The sequence below is a fragment of the Wolffia australiana genome, chromosome 9 (assembly GCF_029677425.1).
Source record: "Wolffia australiana isolate 7733 chromosome 9, ASM2967742v1".
Lineage (NCBI taxonomy): Eukaryota > Viridiplantae > Streptophyta > Magnoliopsida > Alismatales > Araceae > Wolffia > Wolffia australiana.
The window spans coordinates 17,459,761-17,477,576 of NC_135843.1; the positions used below are offsets into that span (position 1 = coordinate 17,459,761).

General features: G+C 35.9%; 1 protein-coding gene across 1 annotated transcript; it reads left to right on the forward strand.

Moving 5' to 3' along the window:
* Positions 1-2,719: 2,719 nt before the first annotated feature.
* On the forward strand, positions 2,720-6,745 carry LOC144707458 (receptor-like serine/threonine-protein kinase SD1-8). Its single transcript, XM_078580568.1, has 7 exons — positions 2,720-4,077; positions 4,633-4,770; positions 4,889-5,031; positions 5,121-5,331; positions 5,430-5,670; positions 5,820-5,970; positions 6,204-6,745. Exons 1-7 carry the CDS (start codon positions 2,808-2,810, stop codon positions 6,513-6,515), a joined length of 2,466 nt encoding a protein of 821 aa, XP_078436694.1. The 5' UTR covers positions 2,720-2,807; the 3' UTR covers positions 6,516-6,745.
* Positions 6,746-17,816: the final 11,071 nt, after the last annotated feature.

A 17,816-nucleotide genomic window follows, 5' to 3' on the forward strand; every position in this document is an offset into this window, starting at 1 on the left:
AAATTTCAGTCTCTTATTTCATTCAGAAATATTATACAACTATTCAACCAATTATACATTTTCCCAAATTTATGAAATTTTTCATATTTAAATAGAGTACTTTGACTTCGATCCAAACATGATTTGTGTAATGAATTTCAGCTTATTAAATATTTTGTAAAAAATACCTGTACTCCATCAACATACTTAACACAAATATTGATTTTGACTTTGGGGATGACAAAACAATGATATTATGCTTAACTATTGCTAGTTGAACCCTGTTTACTAAGAACTGGTGAAGGATAATGATCTAGAGAGCTAGACTATAGCACATAGTTGTCATCCTGCCTTCAGTCTTTCTCCATTTTTCTTTCTTTTTATTGTCGACCCCCACACGTAGCGAGTTATATTTGAATGCAAAACTGAAATTTCTTTCAACTTAATCATGTATTTTAATAAAAATCCAAGAAAAATATGAAACTCAATATCGAGACTTAATTAATTTTAGTATTTTAGATTTTCAGGATTTTTTTGAGAAATTATTTTTTGAGTCTGAACAAAGTAAAATCCCCCAAGCCTAGTACTATGAAAATTATATACTTTGAAAATTTTATACTGCACACTTTTTTGATGATGTCTTTTGAATTTTTAGAACTGAAATAAAAACTTTCACATTTATGGTCAGCATAGTTTCGAACCCCCTCCCTAGACTGGCTTGGCCCATAAGGGTCACATTGTAGCAAAAATTACAATAAAAATAAGATATGAAATTCAAGATATGTGCCATGGCTTCCGTCCGTGAACTTGCTTATTCTATATGGACCATTTGCTGTATGAATTTTTAATAAGGAAATGATCTTCATATTAAAGAAATCTTCTCCACCAAGTCTCCCTACAGATCTTACTCCTCTTGTCCTTCATGATATACTATTAAATCAATGTTTTACAAATAAATGTTCACAAAAAGTCAACTATCATTATTGCCCCACACTCTTCATTTTATTTTCTTCTCCTGTGCATTTTAATTGCCCGTGAGTCCTCCAGACTCTTCCTTTGCTTTTCATGACTGGTTGAGGGAGGGATTTATCAAAATGCTAAAGTAAACCTTCATTTAGAATCAAAGTTTTTTTTTATTTTGATTATTATTTTTTTGTTCATATAAAAGATATCCGTGAATCCTTGTCCTTAAATTATGACGAAGTAATGAGTATGTGGATTTATTTTATATTGCGTTTAATGAAAAACAGTGTCTGATTTTCAGTGTTAAAAAAATGCTGAGAGGTCTGAACATGCGATTTAGTTATTTTTCCAAAAAAACTTTTGATTGAGAGCTTAGGCAACTATTTCAATGTCGTGTGCAAAATAAATGGCAGCTATTATTCAATCGTTAAATAAAATAATAGTATATGTAGTAGAAAAAATTGGTTCGTATTATTCATATGGTTTGAGGGTTCTTGAGTCAATATCTAACCTGAGGAGAAAGTGAAATCTATATGAGAAGTGAATTTATTTGATGAGATATATTCGAAAGTGACTAATGGAGCATTCTCAACCAGGCTAATGGCATTCGGGATAGGTTGACCAGTAGGATATTTATGACAAGCCCTTCTTTTCATCTTTTTTGTAATAGATAACACGTTCCCCTACATGATGCGAAGTGGGTCACTTCTGCCTTGCTTCACGGCATAACCACGGAATCTCAATCTTTTTCCACATCTGAGTCCCATTTTTCCACATCGTCTTTGACATCGCGACAACGTTGACTGGTCGATATCCAACATGGAAGCAATACCAAAGATTCTCTTCATCGCCACCCCCAACGACTTTCGTGAAACAAATGCCACATGGATGCAAACCAAAGGACCTTTCGTTTGTCGTATTTATCTTGCTGACCCTTTGATATTACTTTGTAGTTTTCAAGGAATAGAAGCAAACCCAGGGCCTAGTTTCCTAACAGCGATGAACGGATCTTGAAAACAACCTAGAAGCCTCGCTACCTTAAAGTCTCGTCACTTCGAATTCTGATTTTGGTAAGATACCGATCAAGAAATGGAATTTAAAATGGCTGGATCTGACACGAGGAAGAGATTTTGTGTAGGAATCACTGGCCTGTTCTTTTGAATTATGCGTCCTTATGGGGATCAACTAGGAAAAATCAACAGAGATATGAAGGAACGGAGCGTGTTTTTTGGAAACAATCCTAAAATAAATACCCTCCAACTCTATATAAGAAATTGATTTGACAGGATCGTAATTTTATTAAATTGCAAAGTCGTATTATTTAATGTTGTTCTAAATAAGAGCATAATATCAGAATGGGGAGAGAGATTAGATTTAGAAATTGGCCCCGCAACGAGGACACCTGAGAAGCTTGTTCTGCTTCTGTGGATCACAAATCAGACATCAAATCCTTGAGCCAGATGGGGAAAACTCCGAAGATCTTGCGGCGGCGCTTAGTTGGCGCTCTTCTCTGGTTCATATTAAGATATTGAATTGAAATAGGCCGGGCTTTTGATAAAAGAGAGCCGCAGTGCAAAATCACTCAAAACTTCTTCGGAATTATACGTCTATATGGAATTAAGATAGAGATAAGAAAGAACAAACACTATTTCTTGGAAACATTCATATAATCAACTGCTTGAGTTTTCTGGTCAATAGATTTTATATAATATAACAAAATCAAAATGTGACGTCGGGGTATTTAATATCTTTCAGAGTTAGTGCAGAATGGGGAGGAAGATTAAAATTAGAAATCCGGGACACAGGGAGGAAGCCTTTTTTTTCCTTCCATGGATCAAAAGTCAGACATCAAATCTTTCAGCTAGATGGGGAAACCTCCGACGATGTTGCAGCTGCTCTTCGTCGGCGTTCTTCTCTTGTTCATATCAAGCGCAAGTGGAGTCAAGGACACCCTCCGTTCCTCTGAGAAGATCTCCAACGGGAAATCTCTCGTTTCTGCTAATAACAAGTTCACGCTGGGCTTCTTCTCTCCACCCAACTCCAACAAGACGTATCTAGGCATCTGGTTCACCGTCGACCCCACCAAAACAACGGTCTGGGTCGCCAACAGAGAAATCCCACTCAACGAAAACTACTTTCTCGGTATCGATCAAAGCAACAGGCTTTTTCTCTTCAACGGCAGTGATGCGATATGGGTAGCAGGACAGAGAACGGAGTCCGACGTTGTTCTTCAGCTTCTTGATAACGGCAATTTGGTGTTGAAAAGCTCTCATGGTGCTATCATCTGGCAGAGCTTTGATTATCCAACGGATACCTTGCTGCCAGAGATGAAGATCGGGGTGAACAGAAGAACAGGCAGAGTTCTCAACCTAACTTCTTGGGCTGGCGAGGATGACCCGGGTCAAGGTCCGTATTCATACTCTCTGGACACTCGCGGCGTAATTCAGCCTTTACTTGCAAAACAATCCTCAATAATTTACAGAAGCGGGCCGTGGACTGGAAATGGGTGGAGCGGTAATCTTAGGATGAGTACTTTCAGGAACTATACATACAGCCTGATAGAAAACCAAGAGGAGGTGTTCTACCAGTACAACGTCACAAAGAGCTGGACTCTTGCCAGGTTAGTGGTGGGCAGTTCAGGGGAGCTCAAACGTTTCGAATGGGACGACAAGAAGAAGCAGTGGCATATGCTTTGGAGTAATATGAATTCTAAGTGTGATGAGTTTGGAACCTGCCGTGCAAATGGATTATGTAGTGTGGATGGGGTGCCTTGCAAGTGCTTTCCAGGATATAAACCCAAGAGTAAGGAGGAATGGGATGCCCAGAATTGGAATGGAGGCTGTGAAAAGATGACTGTGAATAACTGCACGGGAGGGGATAAATTCCAGCCAGTGTATAAGATCAAGCTACCCGATACGGTTAATGCAGCAAAGAATGATGATTTGAATGTTGAAGAGTGTGAGAAGCTTTGCTTGAAGAACTGCAGTTGTACGGCTTATGCCCAAGCGTTTCAGAACGAAAGCCGTTGTATATTCTGGACAGGGGACTTGACGGATTCCAGGACGTTTTCTGAAGGCGGCCAAACTCTGTTCGTGCGGGTAGCCCCAAGCGAACACGTTTCGCCCCCTTCTCAAGGTAAGCGATTCGATCATTTTTCCTCGTGCATTTTAAACTTAATAAAATCATACATATATATCGTTTATCCTAAGTTTCTGAAGGTTGAAATCAATATCCCGGTTGGGTTTTTGGTGGCTTTTTACTGAGTAGGCGTGCATATATTTGAGTAGTAATGGCTCGATGCATGTTCACTATGATAGATATATAACTTATTACAGGAGAATACAGAGGGCATTTATAACGTAAAGACCCTGAAAACTACACAGAACCAAACCGAAAGCTAGACTCTCAATGGCCCCGGTGCTATTCCAGATAACGTTGCCCAACCGGTTCTTCTGTCGGTAGGATAGATATAATATAATTTCAGCATTGACATAACCTTCGAAGTATTTATTGGGCATGTAAAGTGTTCAAGCAAGATTTAAATGACATTGATGAAGCATTTAATCGGCCAAACCAAAGTCAGTAAAATTGAGATATAAGTGGCTCAAAAAAATTAGTTATAAGATGCGATATTAGTTATAAGTTAGCCATCTAACAGATGCTCTTGGCGTTGTTTTGTGATTTCTGCAGAAACATTGAATAAAAGTAAGAAGGGTTTAATTATCATCACAACGCTGAGTGCAGCTCTGTCATTGCTTACGTTCATACTATGCGCACATTTTCTGTGGCGGAAGAGATTTCGGAAGATGAAGATCGGGGCTGAAGATGGTAAGACAGAAAGATTCTCACCTTTCATAAGTTCATATCCTTGATGAAATCCAAAGTGTTCATATTCGGTAACGGATGACGTGGCACTTGAATTCATGGATTCATGTGTTTCTTTCAGGTTCAGGGGTTCAAATGGCCGATATTCTGCTGGACAAGGATAGTGAGCTGCCCCTCTTGAAATTTAGAGTACTTTTATCAGCTACCAACAACTTTGCAATGAGATACAAGGTTGGCGGAGGGGGATTCGGGGATGTATTCAAGGTCAAATCTAGTTATTTTTATTCACATATTTTCCTATGTGAGTCTTGAGATCCCATTCAAGTCACGCAACCCATGCCTGGGATTTTCAGGCAGTGCTGGAAGACGGCCAGATAGTGGCTGTGAAAAAACTTTCTTCTATGTCTAGACAAAGGATTACGGAGTTTGCCACTGAAGTCAAACTCATAGCCAGACTTCAGCACAGGAACCTTGTAAGGCTTCTTGGTTGCTGCATTGAAGGAGAAGAAAGGCTCTTAATCTACGAGTATATGGCCAATGGAAGCTTGGACCTATTCATCTTCGGTTAGATGCCTGTCTCGCAAATGAAAAGAATAAAATGATGGGCAACTTAATAATTACGACGACTAAATTCCTCTTTATGTTTTCAAAAAATTATGCAGGTGATAGAAGAAAAAGGTTGTTGTTGGACTGGAAACAGCGCCTAAAAATACTGCTCGGCGTTGCACGGGGGCTACTGTACCTCCACCAAGATTCGCGCCTCAGAGTTATACACAGGGATCTCAAGGCGGCTAACGTGCTCTTGGACGAGGAGATGAATCCCAAGATCTCAGACTTTGGCACGGCCAGGATCTTTGAGCGAGAACAGATGGAGCACAACACCATGACAATAGTCGGCACCAAGTTCGTTGTCTTCCCTGGAATTTAATTTTATCTAAAATATTTCTATTATATTTTTGTCGTAGACAATTTTTTTTGCTACTATTAAATTTTTTCTACTATTTATAGATGGCATGTTGATGAGCCTAAGAGTTATTTGATAAATCTCATAGGGGGTACATGAGCCCGGAGTACCTCATGACGGGCAACTTCTCCGAGAAGTCGGACATATTCAGCTTCGGGGTTTTGATGTTGGAAGTCATGAGCGGAAGGAGAAACCAGATGAACTCTTTGACGACTCCCCGAATGGAGCTTCTAGCAAATGTAAGTGCAACGCAACTAATTTTTATTCATTTTATTACCTTCATTTTTGCATCTGTTTTAATTTTTTCCATGTTTTCCCCTTTTAAGTTTTATTTACCTGTTTTGTATTTTCTTTTTTACTTTTCATGTAATCTTATTTTCTGTTGCTAATTTTGCTATAACTACCAAGGTAGTTAAAAAAAAGTCATTCGAACACTATTAGAGGTCTAACATCGAGGGGGTTATTTTCTTAGGCGTGGAGTTTATGGGCTGAGAACCAGTGCGAGGTACTGCTGGACAGTGTGCTCGGTCGACCAGCTGAGCTTTCAGATGTGCAAAGGTTCATAAAGGTTGCGCTTCTATGCGTTCAGGAGTGCCCGGAGAGCAGACCCACCATGTTACAAGTAGTATTTATGATGGCAAACGATACAGCTGAGATCCCACCACCGGAAAAGCCCGGTTTCTTTCATCCGTGTAACGTTACGGAAGCCTCTCGCTGGTTCACCGACGTAGGTGACTCATCTCCATCAACCGACTTCACCATAACATGCATTGAAGGCCGGTAAGTTGGATGTGGTCAATGCATAGCGGAAAAACCTGTTCCAAACAGAAGTGACGAATTCTCGGTGAGGGTGCAAAGCTTTTTCTCAAGTGTAATTTAGTCTCCTTTTGGGAACCAAGCTTCACTATAGTTTTTCTTCTATTCCCTTGAAACGTTTATTTTCTTGGGTGTAGCTTCACTATAGATGTCACTCTTGGCATCTATTTGGGAATCAAGTTTAAATCTTGATTTGTCTTTTTTTCTCGTGCATATTTTATTTTCTTGGCCTAATTTACACAGATTTAACGTATATTTATAATCAGTTTAGAAATTATGGGATTGGGGGCGAAAGAATTGGAGGGCTTCATCTTGTGGGAAAGTGATAAAAGTTTAATGTGATTAGTTAAGATTTAAAAGCTCACTCAGGAATACGAGGTGAGTATTTTATTCATTTTTCCATAAGAATCACCATGGGGTCCATATCTATGAATGGACACACATATGTAAAGTTGAAGACATATAACCTTACACAGTCTGCTGTTCTAGTCCTTTATTATCTCCTTCTTCTTCTCCCCTTCTCCTCTATATCTGGCGTGTTCTTACTATCGCTAATTCTAAGGCGCCAAAGTATGTGGCATTCCTGTACAGAGGCCTGCGTGCTAATTGTGGGGACTTGTCCGTGTGCTCGACTCAGGATTTGGAGACTGAGTCCTTAAGTGCAACGCTACAACACGTACTGCGGGTGGTGATGCCCGACCCTGATCTTTAAAGCCATCGCCCTTATAGTGCATATGCTCGTCAGCGCTCAAGCGCAATGGTTCAGAGGAGGCCCATGTGTGCTGGGCATGCGGGCTGCCAAGTGTGCGCGCGCACAGGCGCCAAGCACTGCACACGCGTGTGAGAAGCGTAGGCTGGGCGGCAGGGGCGCAGCGCTGCGCGCGGAGTTTCTGTAATTTTAGACATGGGACAATTCTCTTGGGTTAGGAATTTTTGTTAGGCTCCACCAATGATATCTAATTATGCATCAGTTAATCCTACTCAGATAATACCTTAATGCATTAAAGTCAGATAGAAAGGGTTTGTTCTCTAAAATTGGGGACAAGCGCCTGGTGAAGATATGCGAGGCTTAAGAGTTATAGATAGATACATATTCAATGGACTTCCTCAAACATATGTAAAATTAAATAATGGTGCACTCTATCTGTGAAGTCGATAGATGCGAGTGGAGATGGAAGTTTTGAAGATGTCGATTCTCGAAACCTAAACGTTTTAGTTCAACAACTTCAAATTGGTCCAGAAGGCTGGGATAACAGGCACAAAATTTGTATGGTTGAGGAGCTAGCACTATCTCAGACTGTATTTACATAAGATAGTAGTGTGCATGGCTAATGGTAAGTATGCCATGACCCCTTAAGAGTTAAAGATAAAATTTTGATCCCTCTTATACCTATTGAGTGGAAGCTTTTATTTCTATATATATGAATAAATTCCCCTTTTTATGGTGATGAACTGAAGTTAAATTAGACCGTGTAGATAAGAAGCCTCAAATGGTGTGATTTATGTGAATTAAATAGGTCTTAGTGTTAGATATGCAATAATTCTTTAGAATTTCTCTTCATCACATTATATAAGGTATATCATGAAAAATGGTCTTTCCAAAGACAGGCAGTTATCCAATAAAAACTAAATTTATTTTATTAAAAATACTATGGGAATTTTAGGGAAACAAATATCTTCTATAATAATTTCAGGATCTCAAGGATTAAAAAGGGTTTTATTTTTTCAGAAATATCAGGAATATCAAGATTTTGATGATTCAATATGTATATATCCTATTCCATATCAATCTATTGCTAAAAAATGTTGTCACCAATAGTTGGTGGCAGCATATGCAGCACTAGGTACAGAACAGCCACAGCTGCCCATTGAGTTGGGGACCAACATAATTGAGAGAAAAAGTAGAGAATATTGGGAAAAATGAATTTCATGGGGAATTTGAAACAGATACGAGATTGTAAGATATGGATGTTGATCATACTCGGAATCATCAAAATTTTCCGATGGCCTTTACATGCCACCCTTGAAAGGAGTATTTAGAGAGGTCAAAGAAATAAGTTCAATGATTAAAAATAAATTGAAATTTTAAGTTTTGTCCTTCCTGGAAAACTAAATTGCAGAAAGCCTCAAAAGAGTTTTTTTTCCTCTTCCTGACTATATGCATGGATAGAGGATTAAAAGATGAAACTTTCCTTTAGATATTGGCCCAGTTAGGGGGCTTGGTAGCCAGATACCATACTTATCATTTGGACAACTCTAATCCCTTGAACTGGTTTATCTCTCTTCCACATAATCATCAGGGGGACAAAATTCTGAAATCTGATTGGCCCTTATCCCTGTCCTCATATTCTATGCCTATCGATGACCTCCTACGACATGTTTCTACAAAAGGAGTAGAAAACTTAGAGATTACTTATTCATTTAATTTATGATCATGTCTTGCAATTGCAAGATGCTTACCAAGACTTTTCCGACCTTCCAGCTGCAATCTGGAGTGCATTACAAGCATCAGTTGGGCATCTGCTATCACTTAATGCTCTAAAACTTTCCCTTCCATTATCTCATGCATACGCTTTTCAGTCATATTTCGTACAAAAAAGGACACAATTTTTTTTCATTTGGCTACATGTCTGCATTATTAAGTCACATTTAATGTAAAATACCCAAGTATTTTCTCCTCCTGTCACTAGTGGTTGCCCAACCGATATCCGTCCATTATCCGGTATCGGACAATTGATACCCGATCTCGGAAATAAAATTGGGACGGTGCCTCATATCGGATATCATTCGATATCCGTCTTTAAAGTGTGGGCAGATACCGGTGACGGATACCAGTGATCTAGAGATGAGACGGATCTCGGATACCGGATATCGGTTATCGAAATCTGGATATCAGTTTCAGTATCCGGATATCAATAACCAATATCCAGATATTTTTTCCCCAATCCATCGCAATCCCATATGGTAGATTTCTAAAATATTTTAAGGTTCAAATTCGGTCCAGGCGTTTTTCATATAAAGCCATGTATTACGTTGCGCGCACGAACGAATGCTGCATGTGACATTATTAGAGAAATGCCCTTATGACTTTATATTGTCCAAATTTGTGTAGGAGAACTATACGAAAATCAAAAATTATCCCCATTAAGCCCATAGAAATAATTTATTTTGATTCTTAATCATGCGGCATGTAACCTATATTTTTATGGGGACAAAGGAATATCTAAAATATTTTTCTCGAAATTAGAAAAGACACTAGAAGCTTATTTTTATTAAAGTTATAGCATGTATGTGGAAGATGTTTACATATCCACCACCAAATACCTGATAAAATGAAGCCCTTTGAAATAATTTATTTTGATTCTTAATCGTGCAATGTGTAACATATATTTTTTATGGGGACCAAGGAATATCTAAAGTGTTCTTCTCGAAATTAGAAAAGACTCTAGAAGTTTATTTATATTAAAGTTATAGCATGTATGTGGAAGATGTTTACATATCCACCACCAAATACCTGATAAAATGAAGCCCTTTGAAATAATTTATTTTAATTCTTAATCGTGCAATGTGTAACCTATATTTTTTATGGGGACAAAGGAATATCTAAAATATTTTTCTCAAAATTAGAAAAGACACTATAAGCTTATTTATATTAAACTTATAGCATGTATGTGGAAGATGTTTACATATCCACCGCCAAATACCTGATAAAATGAAGCCCTTTGAAATATTTTATTTTGATTCTTAATTGTGCAGCATGTAACCTATATTTTTTATGGGGACAAAGGAATATCTAAAGTATTTTGCTCGAAATTAGAAAAGACACTAGAAGCTTATTTTTATTAAAGTTATAGCATGTATGTGGAAGATGTTTACATATCTACCACTAAATACCTCATAAAATGAAGCCCTTTGAAATAATTTTTTTTATTCTTAATCGTGCAATGTGTAACCTATATTTTTTATGGGACCAAGTAATATCTAAACTATTTTTCTGGAAATTAGAAAAGACACTAGAAGCTTATTTTTATTAAAGTTATAGCATGTGGAAGATGTTTACATATCCACCACTAAATACCTGATAAAATGAAACCCTTTGAAATAATTTATTTTAATTTTTGATCGTGCAACGTGTAACCTATATTTTTTATGGGGACTAAGGAATATCTAAAATATTTTTCTCGAAATTAGAAAAGACACTATAAGCTTATTTTTATTAAAGTTATAGCATGTATGTGGAAGATGTTTACCAATCCACCACTAATTACCTAAAATGAAGAAGATTTTTGGGAAATGCTTAAAATTCTATAAAATTCTACAATTAGTGCCCACACTTTGTTGAAAGTTATACAATTAAATACTAACTATGTTGAAAATATGTATATTACTAATTTTTCAGTCTCCACATTGGGTAAGTGTAAATTTTTAATCTTGAAAATTTCTAGAAATTTATAGGAAAATGTTGAAAATTTTTAACAAAAGATGCCCACACTATCTGGTTCTTTAACATGGTTTATATACCTAATATTTACATTTGTTGATTAAGTGAAAATTTAAAATATTTATATTTCTAATTTTGCGGTCTCCACATTGGGTAAGTGTAAATTTTTAATGTGGGCAATTCTAGAAATTTATAGGAAAATGTTGAAAATTTTTAACAAAAGATGCTCTCACTATTTGGTTCTTTAACATGGTTTATATACCTAATATATATATATATATATCATAGTTGATTAAGTGAAAGTTTAAATTTTGTATATTACTAATTTTGCAGTCTCCACATTGAGTGAGTGTAAATTTTTAATGTCGGAAAATTCTAGAAATTTATTGGACAATGTTGAAAATTTTTAACCCCATGCTATCTGGATCTTTAGCATGGTTTATATACCTAATAGTTATATTAGTGAACTAAGTGAAAATTTAAAATATGTATATTACTAATTTTGGGGTCTCCACATTGGGTGAGTGCAAATTTTTAATGTTGAAAAATTCTAGAAATTTATTAGACAATGTTAAAAAATTTTAACCCCACACTATCTGGATCTTTAATGTGGATTATATACATAATAGTTATATTAGTGAATTAAGTGCAAATTTATAATAATATGTTACTAATTTTGCGGTCTCCACATTGGGTAAGTGTAAAATTTTAATGTTGGAAAATTCTAGAAATTTTTAGGGAAATGTTGAAAAATTTTAACAAAAGATGCGTGCCACAAAATTGAGTACTTCTGTAATATTTGACTGCCAAAATACGCCCTTCGCCTTAGGATTTCCCCACGGCTCCGTCAACGGTTCGTGCTTACTTGGTCACCACCTGCATAGCGAAAGAGAACAAATAAAACATGATGATTATATAAAATATGCATATAAGGTAGTCAATGTAGGTGATGTGTACCTCGAGCAGATGTGACTACCCATCCTCGTCATCCTCACCATCCGAATCCAGATCCACATCAGTGTACCATCGCTTGTTGTCAGCACGCAGCCAACACTTCATAATGATGAGTATTTCTATACTTATCGGCGACAAACGTGCTCTCTTCTATGTGACATGTTGATGAGCTATGCTTAAAACTCTATAGAAAATAAGTGATACAATGAAGATAATACACTAAAGAAACTACACACTATAAAGAAATTGAACAATCTATAAAAAACAGCGACAGCGACGCAACTTTCTGGATTAACCTACAAGAAGAAAAGTTATGCAATGATGAGAAGATAATAGAGGAACATAGAATGGATGAGCAGAAGGGATGAGGGAAGAAGAAGAGAATTTGAAAAATGACAGAGGAGAAGAAGGAATAAGTGAATAAAAAATCAGCAGGAGCAGGGAAATTTTCTGGAAAAACTGAGAATTGAAAAGTGAAGAAACCATGAGAAGAGAGCACTAGAAGAAGGGAAGAGATTTGAGAAAGGAGAGAGGCATGGAGGAGAGGGCAGAGGAGTAGAGGAGGGGAAGAAGATGCACTTAAAGAGATTTGAGGAGTAGAGGGGAAGAGGAAGAAGAGGAGAATTGGAAGAATGACAAAGGAGAAGAAGGTAGAAGTGAATAACAAAACAGCAGCAGCAGGGCATAGTTATGGAAACAAATGAGAATTGAAAAGTGAAGAAACCCTAAGCAGAGAAAAATAGGAGGGAAGAGAATTGAAAATTTCTTCAGACATCTTTTGTTGTTTCTCCAGCCAAGGAAGAGTTCAAACATCTATTTGTTTTTTGCTTTTACATTCTTCTGTAAAAGATGAATCTCTCAATATTCTTCTGTGAATTTTTGTTCCAAAATAGCAGCAAGCAAGAAAGAAGCAAGGAGTTATGTGAAATGATCATTCTTTTTTGAAGGGAGATTTAAAAAAAAAAGGGGAGCCACAAATAAACTACATAAATGAAAGAATAAATGTGGATTCTGAAGGCTGGATTGAAACTGCATTTTTAAAGGAAATGATACAGTATTGTCAATTGTTTTAGAGGGTGAGAGAGACAAAGAGAGAAAGAGTAAGAGACAGAAAAGGAAGAAAGAAGAAGAGAGAAATAGGAAGAGATATATAGTTAGACAGACAAAGAGAGAGTAAGGATGACTTAGTAAGTGAGTGACTGAGAGAGATGGACAGAGAGAGAGAGCAAGAGGGAGGGACTGAAATACGCAGAGAGAGACTGAGAGAGAATGAGAGAGAAAAAGAGTGAAAGAGTGAGAGAGAGGGAGAATGAGAGAAACAAAGAGAGAAAGAGTCACAAAGTGAGAGAGAATGAGAGAGACACACACACTTAGAGATATAAAGATACTAAAGACAGATATATCAAGAGTGAGAAGGCAAGAGAGTGAGACACATTACGAAATAGAGTAAGAGACAGACTGAAAGACAGACACAGCGAGATTGAGAAAGTGAGACAGAAAGACTTAAAGAGACAGACTGACAGAGAGAGAGAGTAAGAGAGAGAGAGAGAGAGAAATAGTGAGACAAAGCAAGAGACAGTGAGAGAGAATAAAAGACATGGAGAAAGATAAAGAGTGAGAAAGAGGGAAAGATTAAGACAGGGAGAGTAAGAGATGGAGTGTGTTTCAGATATATAGAAGGAATAAGAGATGGTGAGACAGAATGAAAGACAAAGAGAAAGATAAAGAGTGAGAAAGACAGAGAAAAGTTAGACATATAGAAAGAAACTGAAATACGAATTTAACATGCAACCCCATGTATATACAATTCTCTTCAACTAGAAAACTCAGTATAGTGGGTAATGAACATACAACAGGTAAAATCACAGATTAACTGAGATATAAAATCAAACAGATGAATTAAACACCATCTTCGACGAAGATAAAAATATGAATGCACATACTTGTGCAAATAACATATTAACATGGTTACTGTCACAAGATAGCAAAAAATGAAACGGTAAAAACTAGAATTGAGGAAGACAAAAACAAATTAAAGCTGTAGATACTTTAAATTGAAATAAAATTCTTCGGATATATGCAACCAGACTGGAAATTACAACATTTTAATGAATAAGAAGAAGATCAGAATTCAGAATTTGCGGAATAAGAAGAATATGAGAAACAGCGGAAGAAGAAGAAAAAAAATAGATTTCCAGGGTGAAGGGAAAGAACAGGAAGAAGAACTTACCCCCATCTGCCATCCACTGGTTTCGCCTTTACCGCCGTCCGCCAGACCTTCTATTTCCTGTATTTTTTTATTTAAACTTTTGAATTGAAAGAGATTCAAAAGATTCAAATCAAAAATACATGAAGTAATGTTTTCGATGTTGGATATCAGAATTTGATATCCAACATCAAAAACCGATGTTGTCATCCTCCCCTTGAGACGAAGGCGGATGAGGACATCAAGACGGATATCAATATCGGATATCGTCACCTTAGCAACCGATATCCGATACCAATGTCTGATATCCGTATATCAGAAAAAAGGATACCGGAAATTCCCTTGCCGGTGTCCGATACAGCATCCACCCCAATACTGTCATCCGATACCGGTATCAGGACGAGTGAACCCTACCTGTCACCTTTCCCTGCGTCCTTCCATCTGCATGATGAGGCTCACGACTGGCCCATTAAAATTTGCAACTCATGACATCATAGTAGGTGATTTCCTAATGACATGAAACACACGTCATTGGAAGAGAGAAATAAAGATAGATATCACATGTGAGGGAAAGATGAAAAATATCCAATGCCTTGAACAATTTAAAATTATATTTTATGACTTCTCACATTGAATTCTCAACAAATTGAAATTTGTAAAATCTGTAAAAATACCAAAAATACAAAAATAATTATAAGGACATTAAAATTTATAAATAAATTATCCTTCAAATAAATCCTTGTAATAAATCAAAAGTTAAAATAAGTGTTAAACTATACAAAAGCACATTTCAATGTATACTAAACCATGATCTAAAATATGGTCATTTAGATTCGGGGTTTAATCTATAAGTAGGATACTCCTCTAGAACGCACAGAGAGGTTTACTATCATTACTTAGTGTCAAACCGTAGATACTATGTTCATATACAATTTTATCAGTTCAATGCTTCTAGGATGACTTAGAGCATGGTCAACTCTCGACCTCTAACTAAAAAAACTAGTAAGAATTCACATATTAGGCAATCATCAGAGAACTCATTCTCCATTATTTACACTCCCACCACAAGGATTTTAGTTTATCATATTCCTATAATTGTCTCCTCTTACACCAAAGAAAAATGATCCCATCTTGACCACTCAATTATTGACATATATTTGTTACTACATTAGCGCTAGAGTTATTTTTAATTATATGATTAAAGGATCATATATGGCAATCAAAACATAAATATTTGTCCATAATACATCATTGGTGTCTCAGCTCTAAGCACCACTTACACAATCGTGATATGAATCGACTTGCTTAACATTTAGGTACAGTACAAACCAGGATTATTACAAATAAGCTCAAGATTCATCCAGCAATTCTCTAATCCTTGCATATACTAGAAGAACTCATAATAAACTCTGCACATGAATAATAAGGAATATTATTTATTTCAATGGTATCTTTCAAAGATCATCAACTGGTTTATATTCACTATTCTAGTTTGAAATTCGACCTAGCCAGCTTACATGGGTAGAACATGCATCTACAGCACCCAGATGCCAGGGAAGGCGAAGGTATGGATGTCCAATACCTGGATGTAAGATCAAAATACTCCTAGATCCTAAAATGAATGGTTTCCCCCTCAAAAAATGATCACTCTAGTTGGGGAAAGCATTAAGGAAAATTAGTGAATGAACCTTTGATATAAGATCCATCTTTTAAAACGAAAAACTCCAGTGTTGAGAGAAGCAAAGAGCCCTTTTTATAAATCCCTTCATACCGAAAGATCTTAAATTCAATAAAACAGAAAGGAAAGATGCATAAGTATGAGTGGCTTATAGTACATTTAGCCCCATCAAAATTAAGATGTTCATCCATAATACATATCATTGTATAATAGACTGCTATATATTAAAAGTGCATAAAAATCTTTCTTACTTGAAAGATTTTGAAACATTGATATTGCCTTAAAAAGTATCGAACCTTAAATTAAAAATATATTTACAATTTATTATGAAATTAAATAATTGAAAAGTATAAATTAAAATATTTAAACCATAAATATTTCTATATCTATTCATAGCAAATATTATCCATGTCTGACCCATAAAACATTTTTGTCACTAAAACATTGATCTCTCCTTCAACATACAAAAATTCGAAATATGAAACATGTCTCCAAATTCTTTCAAATTCCAGTATTTTAAAATTGATAAACTATCCACTTCATATAATTTCTTGTAATTAATTCACTGTCTTATCATTTCTCTCTTTTGATTTCCTCTAGAGGTTAAGGTGGTTTCTCCATGTACCAAAACTTAGACATCTACATATCAGAATAAAATAAAATTTAACTAAACATTTAGATGACGAAACTGGGATCACATAAGCTCCTCTTTACATTCTATATTTAGTATCAGTGATTTGTTAACTACATTGGTCTACAAATGCCTTAACCCATTGATTAAGATATGGAGATCATATCTGCCTCTGTTTGATTTGTATGGTTACACCACATGCAAGTTTTGCTCCTTTCAATTTCTTCTTCAGGACCCTCCTTGTCTTGAAGAAACTGAATTGGTGAGGAGACTCAACATACCAAGGACCACGTGGATGTCTCAAAGCAAAGACTTATCAATAGAGTCTCAATCAAGAATTTATCAATAATGGATTTTGATAACACTTAAATTATTGGGTCATTTATATCGAACTTACATATTTGATGCATTAAAAATAATTATTTATGTGTTTTATTGAAATTAAAATAATTCAAAGAATTCTTAGAGTGATATCCTAATATTTTGGATTTCATGGTATTTTTCAGGATTTTTCCAACACAATATTTTTTATGAAATTACTTTTCTGAGTATTAATATATTTTTATGTATTTTGCTTACCCAATATTATAGAGATATTGATTTTCCAAGTCATAATATATATATTATATTTTTATGACTTAAATTTAAATATATATTTAAGGTCTTAAAATCAGGATCGCCATGTTTAATCATTCGATTTGATCAAATGACGACCAATCAAGAGTTTTGGCAATGATTAGCACAACTAATCATTCCAAAAAGATGTCATTGTAACATCGCAATCTGGATTTCATATTTCTTGATTATTCACTGACACCTGTTTTTATTTTTAAATTCAAAGGTGATGTTCACCAATCAAAAAAAGAATGGATTCAAATCACAATAAAGGTTGTGTGATGATCGAGGGAGGGAAGAACAAAAAATGAATATTTAGAGCTTAAAAATTCAACATTTGCAGCAGTCACCATCAGTTTAAAGGCATAAACACATCGCCACGTTACACAAGCATTAGGTCTTGTCTTTTATGACATGAATGGCATGCGCAAGAACAAGCCTGATGGATCTCCAAAACTTACTAAATTTCAGTCAGCTCACAAATATATGAAGCAAGTTTAAGGATGAATTTGATAAGGATCCACACCTTGATTCTTAGATCAGAGGGCACGGATGGAAAGGCAAAGAATGAAGAAAAAATCGCACTCAAAATTTCAGCTCAATTGGCCTTTTGGATCGTCAGATATAAAGCTTTGAAGTTTGAGAAATCCAGGTCTTCCATTCTTCTCTCTCCTCATCATCGGTGATCTCGCTTCCTTCGTCGGATTAAGGGTTAGAATATTAGCTGGTGATTAATTGAATGGT